Source organism: Trachurus trachurus (assembly GCF_905171665.1).
Source record: "Trachurus trachurus genome assembly, chromosome: 9".
Taxonomy (NCBI): domain Eukaryota; kingdom Metazoa; phylum Chordata; class Actinopteri; order Carangiformes; family Carangidae; genus Trachurus; species Trachurus trachurus.
Genome location: NC_139895.1, coordinates 19,312,319 through 19,329,925, shown reverse-complemented (window position 1 = coordinate 19,329,925; position 17,607 = coordinate 19,312,319). Strand labels below are relative to the sequence as shown.

General features: G+C 38.5%; 1 protein-coding gene across 1 annotated transcript in view; it reads left to right on the top strand.

Moving 5' to 3' along the window:
* Positions 1 to 17,607, top strand: part of grid2 (glutamate receptor, ionotropic, delta 2) — a gene marked incomplete at both ends in the record, with an annotated part of 509,482 nt that overhangs the window by 478,870 nt on the left and 13,005 nt on the right. Inside the window, one exon of the mRNA XM_083979111.1 lies at positions 1,709 to 1,875. Coding sequence (XP_083835237.1) covers positions 1,709 to 1,875 — 167 coding nt within the window. The remainder of the gene's footprint in view (positions 1 to 1,708; positions 1,876 to 17,607) is intronic.

Below are 17,607 nucleotides of genomic sequence, written 5' to 3'. Positions count from 1 at the left end.
GTGCTTTTTTTCCCCAAACACCTGTTTTAGGTTATTTTTATTTTTATACATTTTAAGTATAAAAATCATGTTGCACTTTGCAAAATTGCACTTTTTTGAGTTAAATTATGTTTTGTATAATATGCCTAAATGTTTTAAAGGTGCTTTCTACCTGTTTTTGGTGATTTTTATTTTTATACATTTTTAGTAAAATGTCTCTTTACTTGACAGCAATGAATAAAACAATGTTGGGCTTCACTGTTGAAACATTTGTATTACTATGCAATCTTTTCTTTACATTTTATCAGATGTGGAATTTGTGAAAATCATTGTTAACCATTAATAAATGCATTTTATGCAAGATTTATTAGACTTAATAAGGCATTGTTCTTGCTTTAGATCCAGTACCTGCAAAAAGCATAGTTAACTGTTAACAAGTGCATAGTTAACTGATAATAAGGGCATAATAATGCACAATAAAATATTTATCAGCCTTAATAAGACATTGTTCTCGCTTTAGATCCAGTACCTGCAAAAAACATAGTTAACTGTTAACAAGTGCATAGTTGATTTATAATAGATGAGCAATAAAGTATATATTAATGTTAATAAATCAAACAAAAAAGATCAATAAAGGCATGACAAAGACATCATGGTTGGGCTACACTCAATGTGTTTGTAATGTTATTATGAACAATTATAAGATACCCATGAAGATTTTATTAATGTTCTTAAGCATCAACAAACAGTTAACACGTTTCTAAGTTATTATAAATCTCTTATAGTCTGCTATTAACTATATTATAATGAGACTATTAATACTTGTAAGCACTTATAAGAGCCTTATTACCTATTAACTAACGCTTATTACACAGACCTTAAGATTAATAAAGGCATAACAAAGACATAATGATTGGGCTAGTTGAGTCAATATATGTGTTTGTAATGTTATTATGAACAATTATAAGATACTCATAAGGATGTTATTAATGTTCATAAGCATCAACAAACAGTTAACTAAGTTTATTATAAGTTATTATAAATCTCTTATAGTCTGCTATTAACTGTATTATAATGAGTCTATTAATACATATATAGTCTTATAAATGCATAATAATGTTAATAAGCATCTTGTAATCACTTATAAGGGCCTTATTACCTATTAACTAATGCTTATTACAAGGACCTTAATATAAAGCGTTCTTTCACCGCCTCTATGGAGCCTTGACCATGAGACAGCTCGTTCAGAAAGACACATATCCAGGCATTTGGAGCATGTCTTGATTGGTCAATGACAAGCTAAACTCTGTGATAACTAATATTTACATTTCTACTGGACATGTGTTTTGAGATTTCATCTCAGTACTGAATCAACAACATAATTATACCTTTCATCATGTGTTATTTACACAGTGGATGATACAGAAACTGGTAGATCTAAATGTATTTCACAGAGAAACAATCACATAGATGTACAGGTAATATTAGTGTTGATGTCTGGAGGCTGCTTTCTTCACAAACATCAAGCAGTGATGCCATGATGCCAGTACACAACTGTACAGTACTGTACATCAGCATGTGGTGCAATATGCCTCCACTTGAGCTATTTGAATTTAACTGTGTTTTTGCTAAATTAACCTCATTCACAGAATCTTTTAACAGCTGAGATAAAGATATTTGAAAAAAGCGAAGTGTTCATAAATGTCTTTTTTCCTTTTCTCTTTTTCAGGTGAAATACGGCAGATTTGGCTTTGTGTGGGATGCAGCAGTGCTGGAGTATGTTGCTAATAATGATGAGGATTGCTCCTTCTACGCTGTTAGCAGTAGCGCACCAGACCGTGGATATGGTATCGCCATGCAGCATGGCAGCCCCTACAGGGACATTTTCTCCCAGAGGTAAGAGTTCTAACACTAAACAACAATAAGCAGCATCCTTGACTGCAGTTTATGTGTTATTTAAAGAACATCTTTCACATGCACAATGATGGAGCTATCATTTTTGTTCTACCCTGTTTGTCTCAGTCATATTGTCCTCAACTGTTGTTGGTTGAGAAATATCCTCTGCTTTTGAGAAGAGATATGGCAAATTGCACTCATATTTAATTATTCTGCTTCTGTAGAGGTCCGAGGACTGTTTGTGCCTGCTCCAAATTTATAACAGCCACATAAAAACAGCCACTCCTATAAAGTTTGCCCTGCTGCAGTGGTCGAAGAATTTGCTCTCTAGGTCAAGTACAGAGTAAACAGCAGATTGAATTCTACATCTATCTTCCAGAGGAAAGAGGTGAATGGCACTTTGATATCTTGTGTGTGCAGCCAGGTTGCTTAGCCTCAGCATGAGCCTTTCGGACTCAGACTCACAAACACATAGTTGTTGTTGCTGTAGTACACAGTGGTAGTTTTGTTGGTTCAAAGTGGATCATGGATCAAGACAATGGCTGGATATGTCTGTCTGGTTACTTATGGCGGCCACTAGGAAGCTTATAATGTTTGCAGACATCACACAAAGTTCATTGAGCATCTCACCACTGCTGCCCAACTGTCTAATGTTCTTGATTGTTCATGTGTTTGTTTTGAATTATTTTTCATGTCATACTTTGACATGAACCACATATCGAGATAGCAGGTTAGGTCATATGAGGTGTAAGGATCGCTCGCGTCTCCACGGAGAAGAATAAGAATGTCGGCTTTATTTGTTATCACGGATGACGTCCCTCATCGTTTAAAAATGAGGGAAAACAAAAATGTCCAATGTCTTCATTAAGCTCATGATTTATATTATGTGAAATAGTTAGTGTTGTTTTATGTGTGTTTGTGTTTGGCAAGACATGGAACCACATTTAATGTGCACGGGCCAAAATGTGCGAGCTTTTCAGAGTGTGTGACTGACTAGGCCAGTCTGTTTATAGCTCTATATTCAGTGAAGCGTTTCACTCCAGAATATTGCCTATCATGGCTGTTATTAAAATAAACAAGCACTTAATTGACAGGCCATGTTTCCAATTCCCTCCTATTATTTCAGGGGCAATGTCACACTCTTGGGAGGACAGTTTCAAACAGTTTCAAACAGTTTACTCACTCTTGTCTTAATGGTTCGAACAAAAACAGACAGGAGAAATTATCAGGAGAAAAAAATCTCTGTGGTGTAATTGTTTTGTTTTTTGGATGGGATTTTTATGTTTTTCATCCCGACATTCTGTATTATACAGATTAATGAAGCACTACTGTAAGTGGAGGTTCAGTAGGAATTATATTAGCAGTCTCTGCCCTAACAACATGGAGAGGAATGTTTCACTCTGCTTGATAATTTTTGGTGGCAATGAGTCTAGTGACTTGTTGAAGCATCTTTCAGTTGGATTTGTGTTTACTGGGCCAACAACATTTGTTAAAGAAAAAGTATATATAATTTACTGGTTTAGATGTTTGTTTTGTTTTGTTTTGTTTTGTTTTTACAACCAACTAGCACTGTATGTGAGCAGAACATAATCAACTTTAATAATAGTGTTTAAATTGTAGATTTAACTTATATTTGTACTGGTTTCTGCAAAGGTTTGCTTGATCGCACCCATAACACTTTATTAGTCTTGCTTGCACAACGCTGAGGTAGAGATTAATTTTAAGGCAAATACTTTGATAGCAAAAAAAATGGGTTTGTTAAATTATCAAGCAATCTCTGAGGGCATCAGTAAACCCAGAGTGCTGTGACTGCACCTTCCCAAAATACTTGTTGTGGAACCTAGTGTACTAGCCTGAATATTATTAGGTGTACAAATGACACAGACTGCAGCATTTAGACAGTATAACCTCAGTGCTATACTGTATGGATCTCATCCACTAAAGGGATTTCTAAAGCAGTGCAGGGCAAACAGGGCAAAAACTGTCCAAAAAGCACTGGAGCCAGTGGGAGGAATTATATAAGCAGCCAACATTTGCTGAGCCTGCCTATCCCCTCTCAGATGCCAGCACAGGCACATGTGTCGACTCAAATTGTCTGGGACCACAGTCTCACTATGAAAGTACTGTAGCCCATCCGTATACCCTGTCAGGCATTGTTATCATTTTGCAATTGATATATTGTGTCTTGACATGACAAAGAATGACTTCTGCCTCAGGTTTTCCTATCTACGTTTGAAAACTCTTCCTCTATCAAGATCTATGCAAGGCTTTTGATTCCGGCAATCACATTTTGTCAAATATGTAGCTTTTTTATTGATTCTGATTTGAATGTATCAGCTCACATCTTCAAGACAAAAACTAAGTCCAGTTGATTTGATTCAATTGCCTAGAGATGCTCACAGTTGGGTTTCATAAGTTTCACAGACTGTCTTTGCCGTCATTTTCAAATCAACCTCTGTTGCATACCTAGCCCCATACTGATCAATATGAGGTCCCTATCTGTTTATTCCCTGCATTTGTAATATTATTTCCAAACTTACTGTTATGTTGATGATACCATCTTGTATTCCACCAATTCATTCGCATACAAAGCCTTCCCTAAGCTCGTTTGAAAGAGTGTGCATTTTACAAGATCTCAAACTGTTGAATGTGATGAAGTGCAGTTTTGCAAACACATGGATTTGGTTTGATATCAGATTGTTCCTCAAAGTGCAGTGCAACTAATTTTTAATAAACTAGATAATTCTATTTACATTCTTATATACCGTAGAAACAGAGTTCAGTTCCTTCTTTGAAAACTGAAAAAAAATATACAAATATCCTATCTATTATATTATCTGTGCAGTGTCAGTTTGAAGTTAGAAAAACTTGCTCCTCTGAAGAACTTCAAAGGTTTACTGATATTTTTAATGCTGTTTTCAATTAATTAATTAATGTGTCCCAGTGTGATTGTTTCTCTGTCCATGATTTGTTCTTTAGTCTCTCTTGCGAAAGAGATCTTGATCTCAATTAAATGTCCTCAGTAAATAAAACTTAATACGAACATGTGAAATTACAACAGTAATCAATAGAGATGCAAATAGTTAGATATTAGCCTATGTTGTTTGATTTAAATTGAAATCTTACTGTTCCTTACTTGTGTGTTTGTGTGTGTGTATTGTGCATACTTTAGGAGTGTTTACTATCTGCACGTCCCTGGTGGAAATATGAGAGATGAAAAGGAATTTATTCGCTTTGACACTTTGGAGAGAAAAGCAGGATGTTTAGAGACAGACAGTCTGCTGCAACTTCATCCAGCGTTTTCAACCTGTTTGTTTTCTGAAGAAGCCATTGCCCGAGTTCAAGTGCAGCACCACTTCATGCCTGTGCTGTTTTTGTGCAGGACTATGTGGATCAGGGTGTATTGTCGACAGTATTGAGCAAATAATGGCCAACTGTGTACGTGCTCGTGGGTACTGCTGTTCTCAGATTGATGGAGACAGCCCGGAGATTTACCAGAGTCAGAGAAACAGTGGCGTAAAGGGTTGGTCCGCTAATTTAAACTGACAGCTACTGACAAGTTGTTTTGAAGTGCTGAAGGGGCAAGACTGTGAAGAAATAAACCTCTCACAGGCATATATGATTTTTGTCTATGCAAGTCTGCTGGCATTGAAGTGAAAATTGCAAATTGGAGATTTAATCCACAGCAGATGGACATCTTGAGCTTGCTGCAGTTGACAATGATAAGCTGTGGGCGAGACTATTTATTGTGCATATTGAATGTGGTTAAATTTTATATTTTCATTGTAAGATAGATGAGGTATCTCTTTGTAGGGTAAGGATTGCATAATTTTAATCTTGACTTCATCTTTGATTTAGCGAGTGCGACAAATTCTTCGGAAGCCAATGATAAATGTTAGGAGCAAAAAAACAGTTCAGAGAGAATGAATTATATGTTCCTTTAGTTATCAGTGTCATGGTATTAGAGGATTGTTTCCATAAAAATCCTGCCTTTCAATTTAGGCACACAAAGAGTTCTGGTTGTACAATATATAATAAAAATAATTATATGGATTTGATTATGGTCTGCTTGCTCAATTCAGCAACAGCGTAGCATTCACATCGTTGTTTTATTACCTGGCTGCAGGCAAGTGTTCATCAGTGGCTCGAGGGCTGATAGTTGAGTGCTTTTAAATACATCCATGGCAGGCTGTGTTTCTGTGTGGACCGTGGCCGTGCATGCTATGGTACGCTTGAGGGGCCAAATGACGCATACAACAACAACAATTCATTGCTGCAATCATGGCTACATCACACCTCAGAGACCACTGGTTAAATTGCAACAGTGAGAGGGCACTGGAAACAGGTTTCATATTTTTAAATTACATTAGCCTGTTTGACTGTGGCTTGTAATTTCTTGACATGGTAAATATCACGCTTCAGGTGATCAAAATTGCAAATGTGTGAGGATTCTTCTGAGAGAATGGAGTTAGTTTAGAATTATTCTTTCTTATCTTTTCAGGAAACATTATTTTTCTGCCAAAAAAAACCAAATTTCATTCCCTGAATATGGTTTTATCTGAGTAATGTGACAAAGTAAGTCCCTTATTGCTATATTTTAAATAGAGATGGCATGCATTGCATACATATGTGTGATTCATCTTTGTCCCCTTCTCTTAATATCTTTGGTGCAGACTTGCTTTTATCTCAGCCTTAAATCCAGCAATCCACACATGCCTTTTTCATTGTTCCCTCTACACCCTCGGCGCCTTCATGCATTTATTTTAAATCCCGTTCAGACAATAAATCGAAGTCCCACAGTAAGTGATGTGTCACTAATGTGAAAGTAGTTCTTCACTAAAAGATGTTTTTAAGTGATATTAAAATGCTCAGAGTACCAGTGAATCTAAAGTAAACTGTATGGCTCATAAATCAGTTTGTGTGTGATGCTTTTGGTGAGATTTTACATCAGCAGGTCTCATGACAATAAAATTGTCAACAATAGTTAAAAAACTGTTGATGACCTGACTTTTGAAAGTTTGAGTATTGCGAACCTTGAAGTGAAATTTAATGACTCGTGTTGTGGAGTTTTTCTTTGGAAATGTATATGATTGAGATAAACTGAGCCGCACCATTGAAGGACACATATAAATAGCTTTTAAAGCTGTCTTTGTAAATCTTACATTTTAGTCCCAACAGAAGGGTAGTAAACAGGCTGCAAAAAGAGGGCTTGGGGTATAATACCTGCACTGTTTGTGCCCTGTCACAGCTGTCTGAACTGTAAAGTGGTTCTGGAAAAAAAAAAAAGGCTGTACGTGTTCTTGTAATAAGTCAATACAAGTTCCAATGTCAGCTGAATATAAAATATGAATGTTTGCATACTGTCAATCACACATTTACAGCTTAGTGTAGGTGTTATGCCTACAAATACAGAGAGAACCCACACAACAGATTGCATTATTGCCATCCAAAATGCAAAATCAGGTCGGTAAGCCAACCAAAGCTTAACTTTGTTGATTATTGTTTCATGAATTAACAGAATCTGTTTGCATAAGCATAAACATTCCATCTGTTATTCCACCTTTTCCAGTATGAGGACTTATATCATAAAAATTACAAATGTGGGTTTTGTTGGTCAGACAAAACAAAACATTAGCCTAGATTAGCCTTAGCCTGTTTACATGGTGTGTTATACTGTATTGGAAAAACAAGTCAAGTCTTGGAGCCATGGTTAAATATAGTATATATTGAGTAAACCTTCACTTATTTCAAAATCGTCGTTCTCTGACTATTATTTTCTTGACTGGGGCTGCAGGTGGCAAGGGACATATTGAGTTGAGTATTGAGTAATAATATATTTTTATCAAGTTTATTTTTTCGCTCTCATTGCCTCTCTCCCTCTTGTTCTCCCTTTCTCATTTATGATTAATTTCTTGTATTGATCATGTCTATTTCCATCTTAATCTCATGGGAGGGGAAAAAAAGAACAATAACAGTAGGTTTGAAAAAAAGACCTGGATACAAGTAGCAATTGGAACAATTTGTTGTCACTGAAGACTTTCAAAATGGTCCGATATGTGCTTTTTTTTTTTTTTTTTTTTAGACCTTTGTAGTCCCATGGTACTTTGAGCTACGTGCATGGTCAAAATAAACTTCAATCAAGGGTCCTGCTGAAGAAACCAAAAGCTCTGTCTCTCCATCACACATACGCACTCATTCGCACAGTGAGCTTAAGTTAAGATGTAGGCTCTGAAGCCCTCACATCCATGGCAATCACTATCCATGGGGAGAAATAATGCATTTTTTTCCATAGGGTGTTGAGCAAAGAAGATGTGTGTGTGTGTGTGTGTGTGCATGAGTGTTTTGTTTTTTGTTTTTTTACAACAGTGACATTGTTCCAGATGACAAAAAATGGATTTAATGTCAAGTGTCAATTAAATCTTCCTTGCTTTCTCTCTCTCCCTCTCCCTCTCTCTCTCTGTGACTTTGCTCTAAGCTCTTGTGCTCTAAAGCTGTCACTCTTGTACCAATCTATCACCGTCAGACTCAGCCCACACACTCAGTACATTCATTAAATCTTTATTAATCACAATTCATGATGGGGATGTGACTCGTTCTCTCTCTCTGTCACTCTCTTACCCTCTCCATGTCTTAATGATGGTTAATGACTGTGTGACTTCTGCGTGTTGTTTATTATAGTTCAGCTTGGTAACACAGTGTGAGGGTGTTCCAGTTAACCCCCACACTGTGCTTTAATGATGCTTAATTGAAAACTTTGTTGACAAAATGTATGACATTGGACCCTGAGACTGCTAATTGGAATAATTAAGCTCTGCAAACTTTACTTGAGGGCACCAAAGACTCATAGGTAAATAACCCTCTCATACCCCGCTCCTTGTGCTGACACACCAATAATTGAAAGGTGTGTTTCAGTGACTTAAAGGTATGCAGCAGGTTGACACACACACACACACACACACACACACACACACACACACACTATATCTATCTATCTGTAGATATCAGCCATGACTCTATTTAAACCAGCTCTTATAAGATTCTTAACATAGATTTACTTCTTCACTTGACTTCACTGTATGACATGAAGCAAGGGGTTTGCTGTGTATCTTGTCTGTGATAATTTGTCCAGTGAAAGAGAATGCCAGACTCCAGTGTTGAGGAACTACAGCAATTATAGGCTCGGTGTTTGTCAGAGGGAAATGGGGTGAGTTCGAAATCCCACACAGTTTTGGCACTGTATGCAAATTGCCCCTGCTCTACAGTAGAAAGTGATGAGGTTTAAACTTGTAATTTGAAAGTATTCTCCATCATGGTGATGATTATGTGGAAAGCCCTCAAACATAATCTGAAACATCAGTTCAGAGCTTGTGCTGAGAAAATCAACCAGGAAGTCTGATGCTACTTGACATTATGTTCAACAGTATGTTATCTGATGTTATCTGTCCCCTCTGATGGCACCCAGCTTTAAAAGAGTCAGCAAATTTCCTCAATTTCCGACCAAGTTATGCACTTTGGAACTGCGAAAGCAGCAAGTTATCTCTGCCGCAAAAATTAGGGCTTAGAAAATGGCCAGTCTACAACTATGAAGGTCACTGGAAAGACTTCTGGAGTTCACTCTTTTTATATTTGGCACCAAACTAAATCCACTTTAAAACCATCTCAAATATGCACCACCAGTGGCGGAATAATCTTTCTGTCTGAGATCACTCCGGCAGTCTGCGGTTGAACAAACAGACTTTCCAGACACTGAGATATTGACATGTGGCTGTGGGTCAGCGTGCTTCAGTCCTAGCTTCTATCACCTTTCCTTTTAAAATGAAACACAAGACGAGAACAATGAGGAGCAGGGGCCTGACTGTTGATGATGATACGTCTCTCTGCTCCTGACTAAGATTCAAGCCAATGAGAAACTTGCTCACAAAAGTGATGAAATCATTTGGACAAATAAAGAAAGTAACTGCAGCACAGGTCAGCTTGTTGCTGTTCTTGTGTGATTTTTTTTTTACCACAGAACGTCGGGGTTTGGTCGTTCTCTGAAGCAGGTCGCACAGCAACAACCAATGTGATTTAATAATAATGATCTGATGCTTTATTGATTCCCCATCGTCTCTACAGGCTGGTCAGAAATGAGCTTCAGCAGCCGTTTAGCTTGAGGTGATTCAGAGATGCTTCAGTGGGTTGTGTGCTGACATGAGTGCTGGAGTTCAGCTCTTTAGTTCAAGGCCGACCTCCCTAATCACTATGTCACTCTCACCTACTCGGAAAACTACAAGCAATGCTCAAGCTGGGTGAACTCTACAACTCAGCCCATTTCCCTTTCAAACTGAAACTCCGCCAGCCACACGGGGTTTCACCTTGAGAAACCTGCTATATGTCTGTCTCACTGTACAGGCTTTCATGCAGATATTTTCACAAACAAATCGCATATTTTCGAAGACATGCTCGTACTCTGACAGCAGAATTTCAAACTCCTTCTGACGCAGCAGTCGTCAGAGCTACAGTGAAACTACTTCCAGAAACTTTTTTTTGTGTGTTATTTATTATTATATGAACATTATTCTTCATCATGTTTTCCTGTGAGGCTAACACCACTGAGGCAGCCAGAGACCGCTGATGTAGCCAGCTTTGTGTTAAGCTAGTAACTGAGGTGTCAGCTCAGTGTTGTTCTCATTTAAGGAGCTGACAACCAACAGTCGTCTCAGAGTAACAAACTCATTTTAGCATAACACGTCTGTCTCTCATCCCCCCTTCTTCCATCCCCCTCTCAGCTCATTTCATTTGACATTCTTCTCCTGCTCACTCATCTTATCTATCGTCTTTTCTCCCCCCTTTACTCATCTTACTTCATCAACCATGTAGCTTCCTACTTTCTCTCCTGCACTCTCCTTTTCTCCATTTTATGATTTTGTTGGGAGCCATCCATCCAGATTGAACACACCATTTTCCTTTCTTCATCTCACTTACTTCTCTTCTCCCACACGTTCATGTTCACTATCCACCTTTCACCTCACAGTAACTTCCACTTCTCACTGTCTCCAAGTTAAAATTGTGTTTGTTACAGAGGTGACAGGTGAAGTATTATTATATTCTTAAAAAAAGAAAAAGAAAGAAAAAAGATCAAGACTGTTGTAGCTGCTGCAGATGTATTTCGCTGTTCTCCGTACGATAGTATGCCCTGAAATGACGCACTAAGCATCGGCACCTCTCATAGAAACAGTTAAGAGGTCTATCTAACCAGTTCTGAAATTCACTGAACTGTTTCACATTATGCTTGATCATCTAACTCACACTACTCTGCATTTTAACTGGCTACAGCTGCAGTAAATCCTTTACTGGGGAAAAGCAGCATGGGACATAACCTGCATTTATAGAGGCCTTATGGATGGGCCTGGGAAAGACTGCAGAATCAACACAAGATATGGAGTTGCAGCACATTTAAGGGGGCAATAAGTGAGATTTTTATTGTCCCGTAGCAGAAAACAGCCATAATATATCTAGAGGGAGTTGATAGCTGACTTGATCAATACCAATGACTCAACGATCAGTTTGCCAGGTGCTGAGATAACAGGCTTTCAAAACTCACTTTGTAGTCTATAGTGTCTAGTTCGAACAGTCCCGCCATCCATTGAGTTAGAAAGATTCCCCTTACCCCAGCAGTGGCACAGCAACACAGTGTGAAATCTCTTAACAGTCCATTTTCACTCCAGTAGGGATATCATTTATAACGTTAGGGGCTGCTCATTAAACTGTTGCAAATAGATGCTGCTGTCAAATAAAGTCAAATGAGCTCTTAAAACCCCACTTTTTAGGCAATACATATATAAAAAACATAAATTGTTTTTGTTCAGAATACATTAATGAGTCCAACTCACAAAGGACCGTTCAAAACTTTGATTAAGTCAACACGAGAAAATAACTCATATGCCCACTAAAGCATCAGTACTGTTTTTAACATTAGGCTTTTTTTTCTCTTCGAATCCAGGTATTCGCCCTCAGCTTCAATAAAATGGTGTGTTTGTTCATATGCCTGCACATGTTTGTACATGTCTGGACTCATAAAGACATTTATTAACATAATGTGCTCATGTCTGTCCCCTATCTAAGTCACTGTGGTATTTTTCCTTTCAGCTTGAGTCAACTAATAATGTGTGATCATCCCACCATCAAGGCTGCTGCCATAGAGTTGCCATGGCAACATCTAGTCCACACAGTAGCAGCCACTCCGGAGAGAACAGGGAGGCAGAGACAGAGTACACACACACACACTGTCATACGGACAAATACACACACACACTGCAACACACATGCATTGAGCAGTTGCCCCTCGCCACACTGGCAACCTCTGCTCATTTGCTTTAACAGCCAGTGGGAGTGTTAAAGTCATTATAGATCTCCCCAGTCAAAGTCAACGATCTTAAAGCAAACTCATTACATACAAAGTGTTAATGCGTCTTGCAGCACACCAGCTGTCTCATAGACTCGTGGAGATACATGTGCATACACACTTACAACATATATGATCTGTTAAGACGTTATTACAAAGAAATACATGCATGCATACAGTATACACATGCACAGCTGTGGGCAGCTGTTTCACTCAAGGAGGCCATAACAGACACATAGACACAGATGAATTAACCCCTGTTCTGTAATTACATTTAATCCATCAAACACACTTTACTACCCTCGTGTATGCTGCTGACATTGACATTGAAACATTCACATATACTGTACATGTTAGTTGACAATGACGCATTTAATTAGATGTTAACTTGCAGTTGACATGAAACCCCTGCATAAAAAGCACGACGTGCCTCTAATACCTGTTTTACACAGGCTCAGAATGCACTGTCATATAGTTTATGCTATTCTTATAAATTAAGGCCTAATACACATGTATATTATTCCACTGAGCACTCAGACCCAATCAGACACCAGAAAAAATATTACCTGCCCCAGTGAAAAGGCTGGTTCCCCCATCTTCACATCTACAATGACTTCCTGAACATCAACACCCTGAAAGTGGTTTTGCAAAAGGTCAGTCTTCAGTGACGCAGTTTGCTTGTGTAGGAAAGGCAGTAATAACAGAAAAGCAGCTTTTTGAATAATACGAGTAAATGTGTTGACTTGGACTAAATTGATCTATTACTTGATATTTCATGGAGCGGTGTGCTGACTGGTGATGTCTTGAGTAAGAAGCACTTGAAGGAAGGAAGAAACCACATCTAACTGTACACAAATGCACACTTGATTATTCTATATGTCCAGAGTGAAACTGAAGAAAAAATGTTTTAAGATTAACTGTGCATGGGGAAAACACACTGCTTTGGGTTTGAATAAATGAGCTGTCTGATTATGTCTACTCTGCTTTAGCGAGAAATCCATCAATCTCTGTGTAATGTGGTGGATCTTTCTTTAAGTAATAACGCCCATGACATATACACACATGTGCACGCTTTAATTAGCTTTAATTTGCTCCTAGCTCTCATTAGCTTTGTCATTGTTTCTGAACAAACTGTGCATTAGAGAATTATGATGTGTTTTGAATGTGAACAGCCAAATTTAAAAATCTAGACAGATGGTATAATGTGGGAAACCTTTGACTCAACCCCATGTTTTTTGTCGGGCAGCTTGTAGTGGCCTTTCATCCTGACTGTCAGCCATGGGATAGAGATAAATGAAGCACAGTGGAAACTGCTTTTGTGAGTTTAGAAATTAATCATGCTCACCGTCTCTTACAAAGCTGAAGTATACCTTATCTAGTAGCTCCATGCGTCATCTTTTAAACTTGTACATAACTTATTTTATCTGTGAATTCATTCATAACCCTTTTCCATACACAATAAGTGATGAGATTGACACATCATCAGCACAAGAATTACTCTGGCAAACCCATATTCCATTCCAGTTATATTTTTACTTGGTTGCATACTGTCAGCATCGCTAACTTTCCAACAGCTTTTTTTTTTCGTGGCTCATTCACATGAAAGAAAACGCCTAACATTATAATAAACTACCTAGTATCAGGCTTAGAGCTATATTGCCACCTACCAGACTTCAGTGTGGTGCATTGGATTACTGGCATTTTTCCACGCTCATAACTCATTGAAGACTCTGATCGCACGCACGATTAGTGCACAAAGAGCGGTACGTGCAGAGGGAGGGACACAAATGGCAGCTCTATTGACATATCACGATCCAATTGACTTGAAGATGATTGGATGGTGTTTTTACAGGATTGTCCGTTCCACAGGTGACTGACTTTTTTCATTTTTGTGAAAAAACATTTAATTAATTTCATTAAATTTAATTATTGAGAGGATTTCAACTGACTCAGTAAAAAAAATGCTCCGAAATAGGATCTCCAACCCTACATTTATTGTTTTCTTCAAACATTCTCCAGTTAGAAACAGTGTACTTGTCTAGCTGTGAGCAGGATAAAGGCAGCTTAACCTCAATAAGATGAATGTAAGGTAATTGTACATGTGCCCCTGAATGTTCTTATGAGTCCATGTCAGTGCTCTGGTTTGATTCCAGAGCCTATCAGGAAGCAGCCTTTGCATAACTCTGATAGGGCAATTACTGCAGAATGATAGATGATGAGCTCCACAGGCAGACAGGTCATAATATCGGAGAGAGAAAACGCTCTCCGTTCTGAATAGCAAATCTGTTCCACACCATCCTCCCTCAAAGTTACATACCGCTCAGTCACAACCTAACAATTTCTATGATGAAAGTCAGTTTGATCTTTAATCAAGTTAGCGAGTATGCCTTTTAGATCATCTTCATCAATTTGTTTGGCACGGTTTTGATTGTCTAGAATTGGAAAAGGTTGGCATTTAGTTGGAATTTTTGTGAGTGTGTTCATCAGAGAAGAGATTTTTAACTTAATATAGCCGGCCCGGTACTCTCACCACATAACAATATAAAAACATCAGTTTCTTTGTTTCAAGTGACATCGCTATGTCTCTCTCCAAGAAACGAATGCTAATTATCCTTTCCAGTGTTTATCTGTTTTCCCTCAAAGGTCAGCAGTAAACAACTTTTGTAGCATTTTGTCACAAAGGGATTTACTGTCCACAGTATTTGTGTTCACAAATGTTAAAGTGGATGAAACAAGAAAATGCCACCACCTGTTGCCACTATTTAAGTGCCACATAAAACCTGGATGACTTTGCATTTGTTACACATAAGAACAATCAGCTCCTGAGCTACAGATAACAGACAGCGACTCCAAAACATGAAGCATGCCTCTTCTTTTGACAAACATGAAAAGACATCAATTCAAACAAGAAATCTTTAGAAGTTGGCTGAATTCCATGCAAGAAATGAAATGATGAAATATTTTGACAAAACAGTGCCTTGCCTCTTTGATGGGTGGGATTGCTCTTATTCCATCTCATTAGTCTGTCTGTAATCCATCTTTGTCTGTAGCTGTCTGTCAGAGCGCAGCCTTGTGTGTGTGTGTGTGAAAGAGAAGCATCTGTTGTCAGAGTGATAGATGAAAAGGTCAGTACTGTGTTTAAGGCAAAACATTTATCCAGGAAAAAGGGCTTGTTCTAACTTTAATTTATACTTGTTTTTCTGTGATACTGTCGTCTACTAAAAACAAACTTGGTGGGATGCTGTTCAAATTTTGATTAAAACAGGTACTGTTCAAATCTCATCTTAGTCATCCGAAGCTGACATATCAACTGTGCCCTGGATGCAACATTAAAGTCACTTTTTTTTTTTTTTTTTGCACCGTTGCTCCACCAGCAATCAGAATTGTAGCACTCAGAGGGAGTAACGAGTGGTCAAGCATGAATCAGTATCAGGGGCAAAAGTCTGTTATCTAACATTACAGTCCAAAAGTAAGTTAGAAACATTTTAGAAAGAAAAAGTGGGAGCAGGGCCCACACTGCACTACTGAAAAAGAACAGATGCAGAAAACATGTGGAGACGTATCCATGCCAGCAGGATAAAAACCAGTTGAGTTCTCAATGGGCCTAAAAATCCAAACGTGATCTGAACCAATCCGAGAGTGTGGAAGTCCAAGCCAAACTCGCCCGAGATCATCACATACAATATTGAGCCTGAGCTAGTTGCGTACCATGTAGAAAATAAGCAAAATCAAATAAAATACTGAACGAGAAACAAGATTAATAGAGAGGAGAGCGGCAGCGACTCTTGGGTGAAAACACCACGACGATATCCATGGTTCTGAGTTCTGACATGAAGCAGAGCTGTGCCTCCTCGGCAACCTTATCCTGGTGCCAGGCCTGATCACTGTGTTAGAGACTTTTTTTTCTCCAAAGCCCAAGCCCGACCCAACCAATTAGTATAAATTGTTAGCCTTTAGCCTTTTTTGGGGGGAGGGGGGTCGGGTTCAGGTTTGGGCCTAAATTAAGAAATCTAATACCCAGGGCACACAACTAGGCCGTACTACCACTGCAGAACTATAGTGTATAATCTGTTGATTTAATTTGTTTTGTGTCAACACTGCAGTTCATCTAAACAAAGTTGTTTCCAATCTAATCTGCGCTAGTCAGATCCAAGCAATCTCACAATCAAGCCAGCAGTTGGTGGACATGATCTCCTATTAAAATGACTATTGGTGGATTTGCTGTAAGAATTTGTGTTTTGTGTTTCTCTTCTCTTCTCTTCTCTTCTCTTCTCTTCTCTTCTCTTCTCTTCTCTTCTCTTCTCTTCTCTTCTCTTCTCTTCTCTTCTCTTCTCTTCTCTTCTCTTCTCTTCCTGTCCAATCAGTTACAATCACAATTGGCATTTTAACCATGTAGTTCCCCAGTCCCACCAGCACTTTATAGGCCAGGAAGTGATAAGAGAATGTCCCTAAATGAGAGTGACATGGTTATAGAGCAACGTAGTGAGCCTGTTTTGCTGATTTACATTGAAATGAGACATGTTTTTTGTGGCTATTGTGGATGAAATTAATTATGTAAACTGTCTGCAGGACTCATTTGCATTTCTTGATTGATTTTGGTCCATTTTGCACATTCTGTATCAGGAAAAAGGAAGATGAGAGATGGGCAACGTCATTCATATCAGCATGTTATCATTGAAATTTCAGGAGACGTTTGCCCTCAGGAAGTTCTGCACATAATTGCAAACATCTGTCTCCATGTTCCTATAATATGAATCCTGTTGAAGTTAACTTGAGTATACATATAGATACATTTCTAATTCTACTCATGCCTGAATGGGTTTCAGCTGTGTTGCTGTCAATCAGTGGTGGCTTAAGTTCATAATTTGCATCCATTTGTTTTCTGTTCCAGGATTTATGTCTTGGGTGGTAAATGCATTAGCACATAAACACACATTCCCAGACAGTTTTTTTCCTCTTAGTCTCTGCCATTCCATGTTCCCCTCGCTCCTGTTAAATACCCAGCCGTATGCTAACAGAATCTCTGTGCGCCTGTCTGTCTGTGTGTGTGTGTGTCTGCAGCTCCCCTCCAACCCAAAACGAACGACCCAGTTAAATAATAAGCTGAAGCCTAACAGAGGGACCCTATCAACCTCTGAGCTGTATCCTCTCTGAAGCCATCAATCGTGGGACTTAAAGCTAGGCTGCATAATGACATTGTGGCAGTGTACTTGCGCTGTGCTGCAAAACATATTAATGTTAGCCATAATGAGTTTGACAGCCCAATATGGTTGTCAGAGATCAGGGAGGATTTGGACTGGCAAACACTGCCCTCAAATGGAAGAGAGATGTTACAGCATCTGCAGTCA